This window comes from Miniopterus natalensis, chromosome 20 (assembly GCF_054644295.1).
Source record: "Miniopterus natalensis isolate mMinNat1 chromosome 20, mMinNat1.hap1, whole genome shotgun sequence".
Taxonomy (NCBI): domain Eukaryota; kingdom Metazoa; phylum Chordata; class Mammalia; order Chiroptera; family Miniopteridae; genus Miniopterus; species Miniopterus natalensis.
Genome location: NC_142100.1, coordinates 20,807,308 through 20,827,195, shown reverse-complemented (window position 1 = coordinate 20,827,195; position 19,888 = coordinate 20,807,308). Strand labels below are relative to the sequence as shown.

Genomic DNA, 19,888 nt, shown 5'->3' with positions numbered 1-19,888 from the left:
TGCTTTTTTCAAACTCTTTTTTTTTTTTAAGCAAGTCTCAGGCAAGATCTTTGATTTTCCTGGGTGCCACCGGGAAATGCAACCCATTAAATTTCTTTCCTCTCAAATGTAAACCCTTTAGGTGTGATTGTATGGGTTCACGATGCTATTATTCTGCCTGCCGGAACACTCCAGCCCAGTGTCTCTCAGAGTGCGAGGCACACCACTGGTGGCACACAATTTCTAAGTTGTTTACAAACACGACAGTAAATGGCGCCGACTCACAAAGAACATTTTCCCTTTTCTGTTCTTTTCCAATCTCTGTTTAGGGCTCATGGGTCCTTAACACCTTTCTGATACGCTGGCTCTTCTCCGGGCTCGGTAAAGAAAGAGCAGGCCTCAGGTTCAAAGTCTTCTGTCTAGATAGAATTTAATACATGGTGTCATTGTCATTGTATTTGTTTTTGGTTTTTTAATATGTTTTTATTGATTTCAGAGAGAGGAATGGAGAGGGAGAGAGAGAACATCAATGATGAGAGAAAAGTCATTGATTGGCTGCCTCCTGCATGCCCCCTACTGGGGAATGGGGATCGGGGATCGAGCCCGAAACCAGGGATGTGCCCTTACCTGGAGTCAAACCATGACCTCCTGGTTCATAAGTCTATGCTCAACCGCTGAGCCATGTCGGCCAGACAGTCATTGTATTTCTTTATTAATTACCTTCCATTTATGGTTTCCTCTTAGGGATTTGATATATGGTTTCTGTTCAAATAAGTTGACTTAAAAAAAGTAAGTGGACTCTAAGAAAATATCAAGTGACTAACACAACAGGTGACACGTGTATATGACAAAAGTAAGTTAAGAACTAATATTGGAGCCACGGTGATAATGAACTTTCCTAAAGCAAGAGAAGAGGCTGCTTATTCTAAATGAATGAACATGAGGCTGAGAGTCAGAACGCCTGGGTTCCATGTTTGCCACTGACTATGCAGATTGATGTGAGCAAGTTTCTCAGCCTCTCTGTGAAGCTACTGCATCTGGAAAATGGGGATAACACCGCCTGCCTACTTACCTCAATGTCGTTAAGCGAGTTAATTGCCATAATAGCTGGAGGGAAATTCTAAGTGCTTGTTCTTAGATTATTATGAATCTTAGGCATTGTTAAAATCCTGGACCCTTGTAAAAAAAAAAAATAGACGTTGATGGACATCAGATTCTACCTGTCACTTTGCCCAGTTGTCTGTCATGAGCCAGCACCTGTCCAAGGAGGACACTGAATCGGGGCTAAGAATCCTCAGCACAGAGGTCCTAGGGCCATTCCAGTAGATTGGACCCTCATTTCTGTTTCTGACATCGTGGTTTTTGTTTGTTTGTGTTTGGCTCCCTGATCTTTTACCCAAATCAAATACAAAGTGTTGCTGAGAGGCAGAATAAAAATGGTTTTAAGTAAGCCTGTTTACCATGGTGTGTAAATTGTGTTTGGGGGCGGGGGGGATTCCCAACCTTCTAGAGACTCCCATACCCAAAATGGGCTCATGGATGGATAGCAGCCTCAGCCTGTAGGGAAGACCACAGAGAGGCCAGGGGTGGGGCTAGGAAGGCATCAACTTGGAACTAACTTAGGGCCTGAAGTGCCCTTCTAGGAGGCATTGAAAATGGGGATCCAATAAAGTCACTAAGTGAGATCCCTGGGATCAAGAAGGGGTCTGACTTTTGTTGGGCCCCCAGGGCCTGGCAGATAGCTTTCAGGCCCTGGTGACAAAAATTGGGGGTGATGGTCTTCTCCAGGGCCCCTGCAAGGCTGAGAAGCCCCTACTTCACTCCAAAAAGCACTGTTAGAAAAAGGACTGACCAAGTGCATCAGCCAGAGGACTCTTCCAGCAGTCAGTGACAAAAAAAAAAAATTTTTTTAATTTGGGTAGAGCAAAAAGTAGAGTTTACTGGCTATAAACTGAACATTCCAGGGACAGCTTCAGGCATGGCTGGATCTTGGTGCTCAGCCATTATTAAGAACTTCACCCTATCTGTGCCTCTTCTCTAATAGCTACAGGGGGAAAAAAAAAAAAAAAGAAAAAAAAATTCAATTTGAAATAATGTACAATTGATTGGGAACTGGAACCAGCCCATCAGAATGGACAGCAGCCATTAACAAACAGGTGCGGCCACCCTTCCAACACAAATTGCTGCAGCGGCCAGGGGTGTGTGGCTCCCTCTTTAGCCAGGCCTGGGGCACAAGTCAGCCAGTGGAGCTCAGGGTGAGGTCAGCTCCACCCAAACTTTATGGATTGAGGGTGTGGGAAGGGTGGTTTCCCAAAGGAAAACCAAAGTGCTTTTACCAGAAGGAGAGACCGATGCTGAGCAGGAAAAAAACCACTGTCTGCATTAAGCTTCCTGCCTCTTCCTATGCCTACCACAAGCAGGACAAAAGTAATCTAATAACTTTTCACTTTCTCCACTCTGTTGTCACCCCTGTCCATGTCCTCAGTCGGTCATTATTTACAGAGCCCCTGCTCGACCCCAGAAACTGGGCTAAGGCTTTGGCGGTGCCAAGATGACAAAGAGAGACCCCTGGGAAGGATTCACCATCTAGCAGGGGAACAGGTACACACAAAATTAGGAGGAAACCTGAAAGGGCTAAGACAGAGGCCTGCACAGTCTCTTGCAATCACTTTGCAGGCGGAAGGACTGGCTGATCCCCAGAGGGGAAGCCTCGGGGAGCGGATGTCCCTGTCCCACCGCTCTGTGCACTGCTGAGGCTGATATGGCCACCGCTCTGGATGCCGCCCTGTCTTTGCCCACGAGTTACGGGCAGAAGCAGATGCAGACATAAAATCGCTGGCCTCAGCTCCTGTATCAGCAAATTATCTTTGGCCTGCACCAGGACAGCTGCCTTCAGCAAAACAGTGTTCTACATGTATCTTGATACGTAACCTTAGACCCAGGCTTCTAAATATAAGAAACAGTTTTAGGCCGCTGATTACAAAAAATATATATATTTTAAGACATCATCCACATTCATTGGCTATTACCAAGCCTACAAAAATCCTCGTGGATGTTGCATATTTGAGCCTGGGGAGTTACCCTATAAAAATAGGTCTCTAAACCAAGACTCTTGGGATTGGGATTTTGACAAATACAGAGAGAGGCGTAAGGATTACCCAAGCATCACCCATCAGCCCTGGAAAAGCCTCAGAAAGAAGGAATCCCCTTTCCAGTGGAGTCTGATTTATTTATGATGTGTTCCAACAGAGATTTTTTTATCAGGGGTCAGGAGGGGTGGGTACAAAGTGGCCCTTGAGCATGTTTTGTGTCAGGCATGTGATTTCACCTGGGTACCTGCAGCGGCCAGATCACATCTGCAAGGGCCCAGTCCCAGCATTTATCCCGAGAGTACGCTTGCTGAGGTGCTCTGGCATTTAGTTTTCCAAAGCTGTCTGCTCCTGGCACTGTCACCAACTGTTGATTGGCCAGGTGACAGGGAATCCCGTGTACGGGGACTAGTTGTGCTTCCGAGTGAGTATAGGGACAGGAACTCCAGAAAGGCCAAATCCTGCCTCTGTAGAGGTGACAGATGGCCTGGTGACCGGCAGGAAAGAGGACCTATCACAGATGCCAATGCCTTGTAGGTAAGGTAAATAAATAGTTCCTGAGCCAGCACCAAAGCTCTTTAAAACCATCGCAGTAGCTTTCTTCTAGGTCTCACTGTTCATTCATTTCCAGCGGATGCTGTAATACTACAAACTTAGTGACTGAAAACAGCCCCTGCTTATTATGTTACAGTCTGGGAGGTCGAAAGTCTGAAATGGGCCAAAATCTAGAAGCAGGCGGGGTTGCATTCCTTTCAGGGCTCGTCTCCTACCACTCACCTTCCCTCACTCTGCTGTAGCCACACACTGGCCTTCCTGCTGGTCCCCAAACATGCCAAGATCATTCCTGCCTCAGGGCCTTTGCATGTGCTATTTCCTCGGCCCAGAACAGTTTCCCACATTTTCACATAGCTGGCTCTTCCTCTTCCTCCAGGTCTCAGCTTCTCACCTAAGGCAGCCACCCCACCCCGAGTCCCTCGCCGTCACATCACCCCGTTTCATTTCCTCTGCACCTAGAGAAGGAAGCAGCACACGGCGGGTGCTCCACACGTGTTTCTCGAATGAGTCGAAGGCTCTTCTCCCATATGCCCTCCCCCTAGCTAACGTCCACTCCCTTGCCTCGGATTAAATGCCTCTTCTTCAGGGAAGCCTTCTCCTCGGGATATCAGGGTCTCCTTTCGGCATGCTCTCACAGCCCTGCAGTTTACTCCAAGGTCTCCCCACAATGGCAATGACTGTGTAATGATCATTTCCTACCCGTCTACCCAGCACTCTGTCGACCCCTCTGAGAGTAGGAGTCACACTCACAGCTCTCACCTCTGCACACCTGGTCCCTTGGCATATGGAAGGTTTTGGGCCATTACGTGTTGACTAGAAGAATGAATAAATATATAATGAATAAAGGTGTAAATGCAGGGAGTGGTGGAAAAAGAGAACGGAACCAAATATTGCTTTATCACCTTGGCTTTATTTTTATATTCTTATTGGGCAACTTTAAACCTGATTTTTGAAGGAACATGTGATTAACCAAGGACTTGGTTCGAAGTCCTGTCCCAAAACAGTCTCACTTATTTTTGTATTGCTTATCATGACAGTTTAGAAAAAGAAAATTATGAAAATGCATGTTATGCCCAAAAGTGATTTCGAGAAAATATGGACCCAAATAAACTTCAGCTTGTGTGGGTGGCCTTTCCCCAGGGCTTCCTTCGGGGCTGGACTGCCCCCTAGTGGAAGTGACAGAGAAAAGACCTTTGGGGTGTGTCTGATAGAGAAAAGAAACCAGTTTCTGGAGTAACCACCTCACCAGAAAAGCAGACACGGAGACTAAGCTTTTAAAGGATCATACTGCGCCTGGCACCGTTCTAAGGGAGAGAGAGAAACATCGATGTGAGAGAGACACATTGATCGATTGCCTCCCGCACACACCGCGACCGGGGCCTGGGATGAAGCCTGCAACCGAGGTACATGCCCTTGGCAGGAATCGAACCCAGGACTCTTCAGTCCGCGGGCCGACACTCTAACCACTGAGCCAAACCGGCTCGGGCTACTGTTTGCTTTTGATAAATGGGGAAACTGAGGCATGGGACGGTCGAGTAACTTGCCCAATGGCCACAACTAGAAAGTTATTATTTGAACCTGGGTAGGCTGGCTCCAAGGCCTCGACTCCCCACCAGGACAGTACCTGCCAGTAGTCACCAGTTCAAAGCACTAAAGTACAGTCTGCTGCTTTTGAACCAGATTTTTTGGCTGGTTTCCAAGGTAATTTTCAGGCTAGCTCACTCTCAGACTTAGCTCTGGCCTTAAAATTCTCAAAAGCAAGGTAGGTACAATTATTCACAGCTCTGTTCTTCAGAAAAACACCAAAAGTAGGTAAGACAGTAAAATTCCCAGTGACTGGGAGACAAAGGCTGGCTCAGTGGGGCTTATTCTGAAGTCTCTATATTCTCAATTCTAAACTTAGCTATTTTGCCCCCAAAAAGTTGCTTAATCATTTTCTTTTTAAAAAACTATAAAAATAATATTATGGCAAACATATGGCTTGCTATCTGCTGAGTATCATGCTAAGTAAGCCCTTAAAATGTACTGTCACTCAATTATCATTAACAACCTAGATACAAACACTACTATTAATTCATATTTTCCACTAAGGAAACTGAGGCACAGAGAAGTTCAATTACTCATTCAAGGTCACCCAACTCTACACTGTTAAGATTGGAGCCCGGGCAGTTTGATTCTAAAATTCATGTTCTTAATCACTACATTCGACTAACTCCCATAAATCATAAACCAACCCTCATAGTTTAGTTCATAGCTAAGAAAAAAAAAATAACAGTACTTTTTTTTTTTTTTTACAAAAAACAGAATGAAATGACTTACCTGCCTGTTTCCCCATTTTCCCTAATTAGTTGCAAGCTTGACATAAATTTGTGTGGGCAGAACTTTGGGGACAGATTTGTATTAATTACAACACATTTTCTATTGGGAATCTTGTTATATATTTAAGGTCTCAACTTCTATGTCTAAAATTTATTTTCGCCCGGCCGGGCGTGGCTCAGCAGTTGAGCATCGACCTAGGATCCAGGCGATCAGGGTTCGATTCCCGGTCAGGGCACATGCCCGGGTTGTGGGCTGCAGTCAGCCAATGACTCTATCTCTCATCATTGATGTTTCTATCTCTCCCTCTCCTTTCCTCTCTCTGAAATCAATAAAGATATATTTTTTAAAAAATAATAAAATTTATTTTCCATGTATAATAATTGATATCCACAGAAGAAAAAAACAGCTGCATTCCTGTTGTTTAAGAACATGAGCTGCCCTAGCCGGTTTTGCTCAGTGGTTAGAGCACTGGCCTGCGAACTGAAGGGTCCCGGGTTCGATTCCGACTAAAGGCACATATCTCAGCTGCACCCTCAATCCCCGGCCCTGACCCCAATCGATGTGTTTCTCTCGCATCGATGTTTCTCTCTCCCTCCCTTCCTCTCTGGAATGAAGAAAAACATATCCTCTGGTGAGAATTAAATTATATATATAATATATATATGCCTTCCCTGACCTCCTGACTAGGTCATGTCCCTCTCACTAGGTCACATTTCTCCTTCCTAACATTTGTCACATGTGACTACTGGGTGATTGTCTGATTAATGTATCTCTTCCCTACTGGATCATCAGCACTAAGAGCACAGAGCGTGGGTCTGGTTTTCCCCATCATTCATTCAGTCCCCAGGTCGACCATGATGCCTGGCAGATAGTTGTGCCATATATATTTATTGATAAAGAAATGAGTTAGAAAACTGAAGGCCTCTAAAAAAGTAAATGTTAACTAGAACAAGTGTCATGACCCCAGGTCCTGATGGGCCGGGTGACCTGTGTCAGGGTGGAAGGGTCATCCTGCAAGACATCGTGTATAAAATAAGTTGGAAAGGGGTAAACTATACACCTCTACCACTTGTCCTAGAACCAGTCCCAGGTTTTCTTTTAAATCAATGCCAGGGCCACTGCTAGTCCTTGTGGTGTATTTATACAAATTAGGAAAAGGCACCCATTCCTCCAGGCAGGTGCAATCTCAGGACCCACTGCCTCCTAGGACAGGCAGCCCTGTCCAGGACACGCCTGCACAGCCCCAGTTACTGAGCTGTCTCAGTGGTTGAAAACCACCGAAAGCATCCACAGGATCCCACTAATCTTATCTGAGCCAGAGCAGAAGCCTTGAAACCGTGTCCGTGCATGAAAGCGCCTGCATAGCTCCGATTAGGGGTCCACGCCTCGTGTGTTCCTCCTCTCTCTCAAGTTGTTTTGGAGGTAACCCAAAGCTCAACGTCTTCATGTCCAAGGCTTCCTCACCGACTGTTGTAGCAAGAAAAACCAAAGGAGGTATACTGGGTTATCCGCTGGCCTGGCCTGAGTCCCTTCTGGGCTCCTGCAGAACCACTTGCCTACCTGCATTACTGCCTCTCTGTGTATCAGTTTCCACCTCTACACTATGGATCACTTTGGGGTTGGAACCAAGTCTTACCTATTTTGTCTTTTAAAAATTCTTTTTAAGTGATAAAAGTAGTACATCCTCAAGGCAGAAAAAATTTCAAACAATAAACAAAAGAGTGAAAGCCCTCTTTCTGTCTGCTTCTTTGTCCAATCCCACTCCTGTTCCCAGAGGAGACCACTATTCATAGCGTGTTGTATATCTTTCCAGAACTTTCCATTTCCAAGCATAATGATGCCAGTAAAAATGCTAATGTTCATTCAATGTTTACTAAGAGTCAGGTGCTATTGCTAGGCACTTTTGTGCATGTTCTCAACTAATTCACAAAACAAGCCTACACGGGAAGTGTTATTTTTGTTCCCCATTTCCCAAAAGAGAAAAACAAGGTGACAGTTACTAAGTGGTAGAGCCAGAATTTGAACCCAGGCAGGCTGACTTCCGAGCTCATGCTCTTAACCTCTGTTGTTCTGCCACTTGCTTTTGGGATTTGAAATGTCACAGACACATCTCCATTGTATTCATGCACTTCTCTTTCCTCTTTTTTTTTTTTTATATATATGTTTTTTAATTGATTTCAGAGGAAGGAAGGGAGAGGGAGAAATAGAAACATCAATGATTAGAGAGAGTCATTGATCAGCTGCCCCCTGCACGCCCCCCGACTGGGGATTGAGCCCACAACCCAGGCATGTGCCCCGGGCATGTGCCCTGACCAGGAATCGAACCAGGATCTCCTGGATCCTAGGTCGACGCTCAGCCAGTGAGCCACGCCGCTGGGCTCTTTCCTCCTTTTTAGAGGTTGCCCATTATTCCAGCCAATGAATGTATTTACTTCATTTTGTCATTCTCCTACTGACAAGCTTTTTAGCATTTTGCAGTTTTTCATTTCCTTATTTCATCAAATCTGAGATTCCACTGACTATATGAAGCGCCCAGTTTCATAGAGATTAAAATGTGCATCATGGAATTAGAAACAATGAGACAGTGAACATGCTTGCATATAATTTTCAGGTGTGTATTCCTGTACAAGTTTCTGGAAGCAAAACTGTGCGCCAAAACGAAGGTGAATTTTTTATTTTGCTAGATACTGCGGGAGTCCCCTCCAGGAGACCATAAGCATCTGTGTCTCCCGTTTACCTACCACAACGGCTGGCACATTGTAGGTCCTAAGTAAATGTTTGTTCAGTGGACAAAATGCATGACCAGGCCCAGCAAATGCAAAGTGTTTGGAGATACATGCAAAAACCAAAACAAAATTCACACACAAGGAACCCATGACAGTGACTGACTGCCAGTGAGATTAGAATATTTTAGTAACCACAGGAGCACACACTCCTTGCTGAAGTGCTGGCCACAGCAAACGACAAGCGTTAATAAATGCATTTTATGCAGAAGGATGTGTCCAAAGTGACTGCAAAATTATCTATCAAAAGGCTGTGCACTCAATTAAAAAAAAAAAAAATACACTAACAACTCCAACATTTTACACACAACCCCACCCCCAGCTACTAGATGTGAGAAATTTCTAGAAATCTCACGGTCTGTCATTTAACTCAATCCCCTGCAAGGCTACCTGCATGAGAATCCCTTGGGGGGTGCACTTACTAAAATGCACGCTCCGCTCCAGAGCTTGGAGGCATCACAGTTTCTGGGGGCCAGGGCCGGGGAATCTGCATTTTCAACAGGCGTTCTAGGTGATTCTGGGGCACTCAAGGGCGTGAGAGCCTGCGCGTTGCAGGGCTTTCGGAACAGGGGTCTCTCCGTTTTGGAACAGGGGTCCCTCTGCCACGAGCCCTCGGGCTGCAGCGTGTAGAATCGGCGGGAAGGGAGAGAAGTTACCCCAAGTATCTAAGGGCATCACTCACCCCGCGCGGGGAGGGCGGGCCACACTGTCCGCGCGCCGCGGCGCCCCCTGCCGGCCGTCAGCAGCCTCGCCCGGCGCCCCCGGAGCGCTCGACTGCGACTGCGCGCTCGGAAGCCCAGGGAGACCGCCCCAGGGCGCCTGCGACCGCGCCGAGCCCGACCGGAAGCGGAAGTACGGAAGAGTTAGCCTCGCGCGCGCTGCAGGGGCCCCAGCCCTCCCCGCCCCGCCCCGCCCCGCCCCGCCCCGCCCCGCCCCGCCCCGCCCCGCCCCACCCTGTGGGCCCCGAAGACTCGCGGAAGTACCGGAAGCGGAAGTTGCTAGGAGGTTGGGGGGAGTTGTCGGGAGTGTGTGTCGGGTTATCTTCGCGCTCCTCGGGTTCGCGCCGTCGCTGCCTGAGCTGGGGAAGCGCGATCGTGAAACCTCGCCGGGCCTGCTGAGCCGACTCAAACCGGATCCCTGCCCGGAACCTGAGCCCGAGGGGTGCGGTACCCGGCGCTCCGACTCTTTCCTCGGGTCCTGGGGCCGCCCTCCTCCCCCCCGGATTATCGGAGCCCCCTGTCCCTTCCCTGGAGTGAGGCCTAGGCCGGCCCGGGCTCCCCGGTGTCCCCGCAGACCCCCCCGCCATGGGCAACACGAGCAGCGAGCGCGCCGCGCTGGAGCGACAGGGCGGCCATAAGGCGCCCCGAAGGGACAGCTCGGGGGGCTCCAAGGATGGGGACAGGCCCAAGATCCTGATGGACAGCCCCGAGGACGCCGACCTCTTCCACTCCGAGGAAATCAAGGTGAGGGAAGGAGGGGGAATCCGACTCCCTTCACTAATGTTGAGGTCGACGAGGTCGCCCGCCACAGCCCCCCGAAAGCTCATCCTCGGAAGTGGGAGGGAGGTGATACTTCACCCGCTGCGCCCCCAAGCCGGACGGGCCTGTAGGAGCCCTCTTAGCAGTCGGGGAACCAGTGTCTAATTACCATCAGGAGAAAGTCACCCCGAGGGAGGAGGAACTCGCTTCATTTACCATCATTAAGGAGAGAGAGCGGCCGGCCGTGGGACCGAGTTTCACATTCTTAATTAAGATCCCCGAGCTAAGTAGTCACTGAACCCACCCCCCCAACCCCCCGTCTCTGCTTTTCTCTTAGGTATGCTAATTAAATTCCCTGAGAAATCTTCCCTCCCCGGTAGGAAGACTGGCACTTTTTGTCATAGTTGGTTTTGCGGTTTATTATCAATTTTGGAGATGAACCAGAGCGCGCAGTTAAGCCGAAAGCCGAGTCTGAACAGCTGCCAGAGGTGTCTGGTCCTGCCTAAAACGTTTGGCTCACCCTGCTTACCCAGAGTGGGCACAGACAAGGAATTCCACTTCTGCGGGCCTGCGGGTGAGCCGAGTGTCCGTCTGAAGGGCGCAGCCAGCTGCAGCGCCTCTTCTCTCCCCCGTTGTTTAATTATGACAATGTTTTAAACAGGCCAAAGCAAATATTTTTGCAGACCAAACATGGGCATCCTGCTGCAGTCGGCTTTCATTTATCAGGACGTCTGGAGATGATTCTTGACTCCCGTTTCAGCCACGTTCCTGTTACCCACCTCAGGTGGCCTGTTTCCAGCTGCAAGGACTGGTCCAAGGACACTTAGTGATTCTGGCAGCTGAGACAAGTGGTATATCCTAAAAAAAAAAACACAAAAAAACTAATTCCTTAAGGAGAGTGTGACAAAGTAGGTTTAGGGGAAATGAAGGTGCCTAGCCACTCACCCCTCAGCCCAACATATTCTCTGTTGGCCTCCACTTGTATATTGATCATCACTGTTTATTAGGCTAATTGCCTGGTGACTCATTCCATCTTGACTCATATTTTTCCTCGGATGTTGGGCTGGGTGATCACATTGTTACCTTATATTCTCACTTGGCTCTTGTCTTGTTTGAGTCTGCTTTTACTTGGCCTTCCATCCTGCGATTTGAACTTGCTTTCCGAATATGTTGCATTCCTGAGAAGCTCCTTGCAAAGTGACCTTTGAAATTCGGGTTCTCCGTCAACTTGACATCCCTTCCCCTGGTAATAATTTTGGCCCAAGGGTGGCTCTTTAAGACATAAGAATCAAACTACTTTCTTCAAGAAGTGTTTGTTTTGTTGCTCTTCCAGACCTTCTAAGAGAAATGTTTAGCGTTACAGATGATCTGTGGAGAATGGTGTTGAATAGTGTCCATTATCGTTTCCTCAGAAGTTACTGAAATAATGAAGCAGAACCTGGATTGCCCCAGATAGCAAAAAAAAAAAGAAAGAAAGAAAGTCATGGATTCTTTTAACTACACTAATACACCATTTTGGCTGTGGCTGGTTATCACATCCTTAGCAGAAAGTGTCTCCAGTCTTGCTCTTTAATTTGTAGATCTTGTTAAGCTCAAAGAATGCAGGCGTCTTTTAGGACATGCTCAGGTCAATATTTGAATCGAAGGTGCTAAAAGCCTATTTGACCACCTTTAAGGGTCTCTTCCAGCTTGGAACTCCTGTTCTTTTAAAGTCTTTGGCTTCTGACTAGGAAACTTGTAACAGATCCAAAACCACATGTATTTCACTCAGAGTCGGACGCGCTTGTTTCTCTCTGGAAACCCCTGTTGAACGTCGCTTCCCATACTAGGAGTTACTGTTGACCAAAATGAGGGTTGGTCTTTGACCTTTTCCTCCCCAGTGTCTGGATGGCTCTCGGCGAATGTAGTATTCCCTTCTCAGAATCTGGATTTGCCAGTTTTCAAGTTGACAACTCTGTAATTGTTCCTCATAAATTTTCATGTACTTCAAATCGTGCTTAATTATGGGAGGAAAATGACCTTTATTAAGCTAGTCTTGAATTCATTGGAGCCTTCTTCCAAATGGGTTTTAGCATTTCTCCTAGAATATTAATGTAGCCCTCTTTAATAACAGCAATAATAGTAGCTAATAATTTTTAAGCACTTATTCTGTGTCAGACACTATGCACAGTGTTTTGCATAGATACTCTCAGTCTTCACAACAGCCTTAAGTTGTTATTTTTACTCTCTCCATTTTGCCAGTGGGGAAACGGACCTACGACTAGTCGGTTAATGAGCCTGAACATGAACTTAGGTAGTAACAGCTGCTTCTTTAGAATGAATTGTCAATATCAGGGTAACTGCCTGTGTAGGGGGCTCACTAATGACGGCCTGTCCCTGAATACGTTGGTCTGTTTCTAGGCTCCGGAGAAAGAGGAATTCCTGGCCTGGCAGCACGATCTGGAAGTGAATGATAAAGCTTCTGCCCAGGCTCGGCCAACTGTCTTCCGATGGACAGGGGGCGGAAAGGAAGTGTACTTATCTGGGTCCTTCAACAACTGGAGTAAACTTCCGCTCACAAGAAGGTAATTGCCTGGGAGTATTCACATATTATCTCAATCCAGGGGCACTCTTGTTTCTAAATGATCTTGGCCGGGTGAGTAGAAAGGGATGTTTTTATGATATGGATGCTGAATGGAAAAATAATCTGGCTTAATAATTCACAGGGTTCATCTCTCACACCCAAGTAGTCTAGGTTTAGAGCACACGCAGTTACGAGTATTTTTTCCACTTCAGATATTCAGCTATGTGTTAGTTCAGGCAGGACTTCTCTTTTGGAAAGAGAAATCTGTTCCTAGAGCTGTAGAGAAAACACTGGGCAGGGACTGGAGATCACATTGGCTGCTCTAACCTGTCATTAACACCTGAGCCTCAGTGTTCCCATCTGTAAAAAAGGACTGTTGGATCAGATGATCACTGCGGTTCCTTCTACCTTTGAGTCTCTTTGTATTTTGTTTGAAAGGTACATGTTACGTAGCATCATTAGCAAGACTACAGTAAAATAGTTCATCAGGAACCCTAGCATGGACTTCTATCTCCAAGTGTCAGTGAAAAGCATCTTCTGTAGGGGGTACTCTTGATGAAGCAGAGGGAGAAATCTTGCCCTGCTGGTCCAGGCCTGGTTATTGTCAGGGAAGCACCTGCTTTTCCAGGGGTGATGTTAGTGTAGGAAGAGCCGCTGGGCACAGTTATAAGTCACTTCAAGGCAGGGGAACAAAACAGTCAAATGAAAGAGATTTTCTGGAACCTTTTTAGCAGTTACATTTCTTTAGAGACCTGGTTGCATCCTATTAAATTGCTCCCCTTTCCTGCCCAAGGCAAACCGACAAAGGGTAAAACTTGGCAGCAGCGTGTTTCTCTCGTGTCGCCGTCCTCAGCGTCCAGGCTGCCAGGTGTTTTGCATGCAAGTTGAGAAGGGACAAGTGCCTGTTAGCCGACCTTCTGAGCAAAGCGAGTTTTCAGGAAAACGTTGCATTCCTGCTTCCTTGTCCATTTTCTAGATTACGATCATTGCATCAAGTTGTCTGAATTGGTTTAAAATGTTTATACTCCTGCAGTTGAAGTCTTGGTTTTACATGGAAAGGTTTTGTTCTGTGGTTGGTCTTGTAAGTAAGCTAAGAAGGCCGCCCACCCAGCTGAAAACCTCTGCTTCCTTCTCCTGGCAGCCATAACAACTTTGTCGCCATCCTGGACCTGCCAGAAGGAGAGCATCAGTACAAGTTCTTTGTGGATGGTCAGTGGACACATGACCCTTCCGAGGTACTCTCTCCCTCTTGCCCGCAGTCCTCTGGCTGCCACACAATCCAAAGGAATCGCCTTCCCTTATAGATTGTTGCCAGGTCCCTTTGTCCTGCTGGTAAAAATTCCTGTGTGTGGCTGAGCTAGAAAACAGCGCTGTCAGACTATGGGGATACGTGACCAGGAAGAGCAGGTTAGCTAGCCAGGAGCTGAGCCAGGAATTCCTTCCAGCCAGGAATTCTAGATCCTCTAAAGAATAACCCCAGAGACCGTCCACATTATGATTTCTGCCTGTCTGTCTCTTCCCAGCCAATAGTAACCAGCCAGCTTGGCACAGTTAACAACATCATTCAAGTGAAGAAAACTGACTTTGAAGTATTTGATGCTTTAATGGTGGATTCCCAAAAGTGCTCCGATGTGTCTGGTATGAATGCAGTTATTTTATACCACATGTACGCAGGTGGGGGCTGTGCAGTCCAGAAATCCTCGGTTTCTCTCTCCTCTCACTCTTGAGTCAAGCTGCCCAATCAGGTGGATGCTTGTAGCTCCCTAAAGAGCCACAAAACGAATTCCTAACTCTGTGGGGTCAGGTTGCTGAAATCTAGCCCTGAGGGAGCAGTAGGTCATTTTGGGGGCGCATCTCCAGGATTCAGTAGGTCTGTTTGGCCACAGAGAGCGGACAATTGAAACGGAACCAGAGCTTGGTCTCATGCCAGGGGCAGGACCCAAGAGGCCCGAGAGTGCTGCCTTGGGTCAGCAATGAGCCAGTGCCGGGGAAGCCTGCCAGCTCCCTGACTGCTCACAACCCAGGGTGCCTGGAGAGTCTCAGCCTGACACGTGATAAATGGACACCTCCATGACCTTGGCCGTCACTTGTGTGGCACATTAGCACCTTGTCGGGCGCAGGAGGCTCACCACAGGAAGCGGGCTACATAGCACAGCCTGCTCGGTACACAGTCTAGTAGAACTTTCCCATCTTTTAAGAGCCACCCAATCATAGAGTTTTCAATAAACAGCTTTCCACCTAAACCCACAGGAAGAAGCTGCCTGGAAACATAATACATACAGTTCATACATCCTTCAGAAGGAAGGATATGTTGTCACCTAAAGTATCAACAGTAACTGCATTGCAGCGTTTAAACAGTTCCTGCAGCGTTTAAACAATTCCTGGGTGTACACACACACACACACAGTGGTAAACTAGCCATGGTGGGCTTGGTGTGGCTGACAAGCCAGGCTGTTGTTGAGTAGGAAGTAGGAACCTGAAAATCCCATTCTTCTATCTGGTTAGCTACCTAATCTTTTAGAGAAGCCATTTATTTCTTTTTCAGACAGGTGGGAATTAGGGGATGGAGGAAATGCCCAAATATCCCCTGCTTACTGATAAATGTAATTTCAGGCCACAAACTGAGGCTTTTAGTCACATTTCCGCAGCTTAGATCACCTGGGACAGAAAACTGACCCCTCGCCGGGGTAAACCCCTTCAGGCCCTCTGTAGACTTCTTGTATTTACACACTCAATTTCTTTACATCTATATTTGCTAATGGCTCAGGTTTCTGCACTTAATGCTTTTCTCCGTTTCCTGCTGTGATCTGATTGGGTCGCATGAAGGGAGCCTGTGCCCTAGAAAGTGACAGTGAGGGAACTGGCAGAGCCAGGCTGCTCAGGTCTATTCCAGACAGACAGACCAGGGATCAGGCAACCAGCCCCCTCCCAGGAATCCTTTGAATAGCAGCTCAGCCCCTCAAAGCTGGCCAGACATCACTGAGTGAGCTGCTTCTAACCTTATAAAACACCTCTCTTCTAGAAGCTTCTTAATATGTCTGTATAATTGAGACACTCAAGCAGGAATTTGAAAGGAACCTGAGAGTGATAGAGTTGAGTGCCTTTAGAGATCGGGTTTTCAGTTTAGTTTCATTTTGATTTGCAATGTGCCAGTGCCTCATATAATCAGTTTTTACTATTGCCTCTGTGTAAACAGGCTGCTTTGTCTTCTGTTTTTGTTCTGGCTGGTGGTGCTTGTAACTTGTGCTGAGCCGCTTAAGCCTCACTTGATGCCTGAAGCTTCTCTGCAGTATTGGCCAGCGCGGCCCAAAGCGAGAAGCATTGCTGGGCAGTGGCATGGCCTGTTAGGTCACTGTGAACAGCTTTCTTGCTGTTCTCACCCAGACTCACTGGCTTTGCCACATCTGCTGTCTTCTGCCAGGTCACCTAAGTTAGCTGCTGAATTTTATGCCAGTCACCCAAATTCCGGAAGGGTTTTCTCACTACCTCTGCTCTTCACCCCTGGGGCCTATATATTTTGCAAGAGAATGTAAATAAGTATTGAGGAAACAAGAGACAAGCAACACCAGACAGTGCCCTAAATTAGGTGAGACTGCTCCTCAACTCATTTTCACAGTAAATGTCCTGTCACCATCTCCCAACAGAGCTGTCCAGTTCCCCGCCAGGACCCTATCACCAGGAGCCCTACGTCTCAAAACCAGAGGAGCGGTTCAAAGCGCCACCCATTCTCCCCCCACATCTGCTCCAGGTCATCCTGAACAAGGACACAGGCATCTCTGTGAGTGCACAGGCGTCTGCCTGGACCGTCCTCCATGGTCATGCTCAGCAGCCCCTTCTCTGTCCACCTCTCGCAGAGCAGCTGGTGAAAAAGCCCAGCGTTGCCCACCCATCAGTGTTAATCGCTGGGTCTGCCTCTGCCCTGGGAACGGGCTACTGGCAAGATATTCTCAAGTGTGGGTGCTGTTTCTCTGGCCAACAAAGCCTTTCTGAGCTTTTCTTCTTGCATTTCACTCCTTTTAAATTTCATGACAAGATATGTAAACCAGCCTTTCTCAGTAAGCTACATAATGGAATTTCCCCTTTGGCCCCCAAATTGTAGAATCTAGTTTCAATCACCAAATTGCTTTCAGAAACACCATTGTTCTTGGATCAAAATTTGGGGTATCTGGGTAACACACTTCCTCTGGAAGGTTGATATTACTGGCAAAAAGAAGTGTGGATCCTCCAGGGCCCTGAAGAACACGCCGGTATCCCCTGGTGGTTAATTTTCCATTCATTTAATCCAGGTTGCCCTGTTCCCTGCTCTAGAGTTCATGACCTAATCTTGAGAGTCTAGATGCTCTTCAAGTTTATCCAAGCCGCCACCTAAAAGGCCCTGTTTATAAGGTGGAGAGGGCACGGAGCTGTGGCTCTGGACTCCACGTGAAGTGGGTACACATGTGCTGAGACGGGGAGCTGAAAGCACACATGCAGGTGTCCCCTACACTGGCTGCGCTTTGTCACCCAGAGAGAGACCCGCCGCTCTCGGAGCAGGTCTCCCCATATGGAGAGTGCCTGAGCACACGTCTGGCAGCTGAGCCGGCTTTCGCCCTGCACTGTTTCTCTCTTGAAATTAGCATTTATAAAATTGGGGAGTGGTACGTTGGGGAAAAACCATCCAGATTTCTGGTTTCTCTTAAAAAATTGGAAGGTGTGGCAACGTTAAGTGCCAGTCCTGTGTGAGCTTCCGTGGAGTAATAGTGCTCTACCCCTCCCCCCAGTTCTCCGTTTCATTCTTCAGGCTCCCTGTCTGAGTCTTACAGACATGAGTTTGCAACCCACTGCTCAGGAGCCTTTGGTATAGACTGTATCCTGCTTTCTCTAAAAGCGCACTCACTGGACAGCTCTTTCTTCCTGCCCCTCCTTCAATAAGAGGACAGAGCCGGGGGCTACACTTGATAGAGGCCAAGGTAAAGCCTGAGCAGCACACCAGGGAGCCCAGCAGACATGCAGGGAGCGCCCCTCAGCTGAAGCCTGAGGCATGACCCCCTCGCAAGCCCTTTTGCTGCCTGACTTAGGAAGAGGGGGCGTGAGAGGCCGCCTCCTTCCCTTTGCTCCCGGTGCTGTGAAATAAAGGGGGGCCGTCTTCTTGATTTCCAAATCCTCATGCTCACGTCTGCTTGTGTTCCCTCCCAGTGTGATCCGGCCTTGCTCCCCGAGCCCAACCACGTCATGTTGAACCACCTCTACGCACTTTCTATCAAGGTAATGACGTGCTCCCTGCTGAGGGCTGATTCCCAGAGCGCCCTGGGGCCCCCTAGCGACCCAATTGCCTGCAGCTCTGACCTAACGGCAGCTTCCAGGACCTGGTGCAGACCCCGGGCTCCGGTCCTGAAAGCGGGCCCGGGAGCCCTCATTTGATCATTCCCGCCCTGTCCCTCAGGATGGAGTGATGGTGCTCAGCGCGACGCACCGGTACAAGAAGAAGTACGTGACCACCCTGCTGTACAAGCCTATATGAGGAGCGGGGGCCGGGGGCCCGGCGGCGCTGCGCTGCAGGCTGCGCGCTCCCCACCGAGGGAGCAGACTCACTTTCCCTTTTCACGCTGACATTTCACACCTGCCCTGTCCTGCCTGGAGGTCCGCTCCGGGTACAGCAGCTCCCAAAGCGCCTCGGGCGGTGCCAGTCTCAACACCCAGTGGCGGGAACTTCCAGGAGTGATGGACAGAAGGCCCGCGGCCCCACCACAGGGCACGAGAACTGCGGTGTAAACACACACCCGCCGAACTGGTCACGGAGGTTTTTCTTAAGCCAAAAATAAACACTAGCCACTTTGGCAGCATAAATCTGGGGAGCAGGAACCAAGGCCACATGCAATTTCTAATTGTATGTGCGTTTTTAAGGCCACCGACTTGTCCCTGTTGAGGCCTGGCTCTGGTGCTAACAACAGGTACAATGTTGGTGTCGCCCGTCCTCCAAAATCAAAGCAATTCTGTCTCCCGTTCTCTGCTCCAGAGGTGTAATTTCTATAGAAATTAGAACCTCCCTAATTTCAGGTGAAGTTTTACAATTGTTATTTACACTTACATGCACTAAGTTTTGTTGGTTTTTTTGTTTATTTTTTTGTTTTTTAACCAGAAGTGGCTGACTATACAGCCTTCGGGCCATTTTCTAGTCACCCAGCTAGAATGTAGATCGTGTGAACAAACCATGCTCAGCAATAATCTGTTCTCAAAACAGACTTTGAAAACCGCTGCCGGATTTCTCCATTAAGCTGGACGATCTGAGGACTGACTGCTGTTAGCGGGAGGGTTGTCCAGCTTTCTGTTCTCTTCGGAACGAGGTGACAGTGTTACCATGGAAACTTGGGAGAAACACCCTACCCTAGCCTATGCCACCTTGCTCAGGACTTCTGTCCCCACCCCTCAGAAGGCTGTCGCAGTTACTGTTGCTTATTCTGGACGGAACTGAGAACTCAACAGCAGCCTTCTCAGTTCGTGTCAGGAGGACCTTTGGACCAAAGTGGACCTCTTTACGCTCGGCTTGGTTTCCAGGGAGGTGCCGCAGATGTTCTCAGTAGCGCAGGTTCTTATCCCCAGATCAGCAGAAGCTGTCGTTACGCCCTGTGTTCCTGCTGGGAGACGGAGGGACGAGCTCCCTGGCTTCCAGCACTTGTTCGGTAAACCGAGTCCAGGACACCCTTTTTTGTTACTGTTTTCGAAACACTGAGTTGTCATCACCTTGACGTACAGGTTTCAATAAAGTTTTGTAAAGATAACAGACAGATGCTTGGAGAAAGCTGTTTTCAGTTGTTTGGAACAGAGCCTGACTCTCCCAGGCATTTACTCAGTGCCATGCTTTTTGATTGCTTTCGTGTCTTGGCACACGGTGGAAATGGTGCCATCGTGTCGCACACTGGGGTGAGGCTCCAGTCCCTGACCCCCATTCTGCACACAATTTCAAAAGCTATGAAGGGGCCTGGAAATCGAGCCCCTTTGAACAACTCAGTCGCGAGGGGAAGCTGAGGAGAGGCTGCGGGAGCGTCACTGGGTAGGCACGTGGGCAGTGTCCCCAGGTCAGAGGTTTCGCTTCCTCTCACTCATCAGGCACCACAAGGGTGCTGCTTGGAAGCCACCAGGACA

The 19,888-nt window shown here is 48.2% G+C and overlaps 1 protein-coding gene across 2 annotated transcripts; it reads left to right on the top strand.

The window, feature by feature from the left end:
- Positions 1 to 9,737: 9,737 nt before the first annotated feature.
- PRKAB1 (protein kinase AMP-activated non-catalytic subunit beta 1) lies at positions 9,738 to 19,528 on the top strand. Of its 2 annotated transcripts, XM_016201610.2 has the most exons (7): positions 9,738 to 10,188; positions 12,604 to 12,767; positions 13,908 to 14,001; positions 14,290 to 14,404; positions 16,411 to 16,544; positions 17,942 to 18,010; positions 18,189 to 19,528. In XM_016201610.2, exons 1-7 carry the CDS (start codon positions 10,030 to 10,032, stop codon positions 18,264 to 18,266), a joined length of 813 nt encoding a protein of 270 aa, XP_016057096.1. In that variant the 5' UTR covers positions 9,738 to 10,029; the 3' UTR covers positions 18,267 to 19,528. The 2 variants fall into 2 exon arrangements, with proteins under 2 accessions (XP_016057096.1, XP_016057094.2); XM_016201608.2 differs by lacking the exon at positions 18,189 to 19,528 and having other exon boundaries at positions 17,942 to 18,182.
- The last annotated feature ends 360 nt before the right edge of the window (positions 19,529 to 19,888 follow it).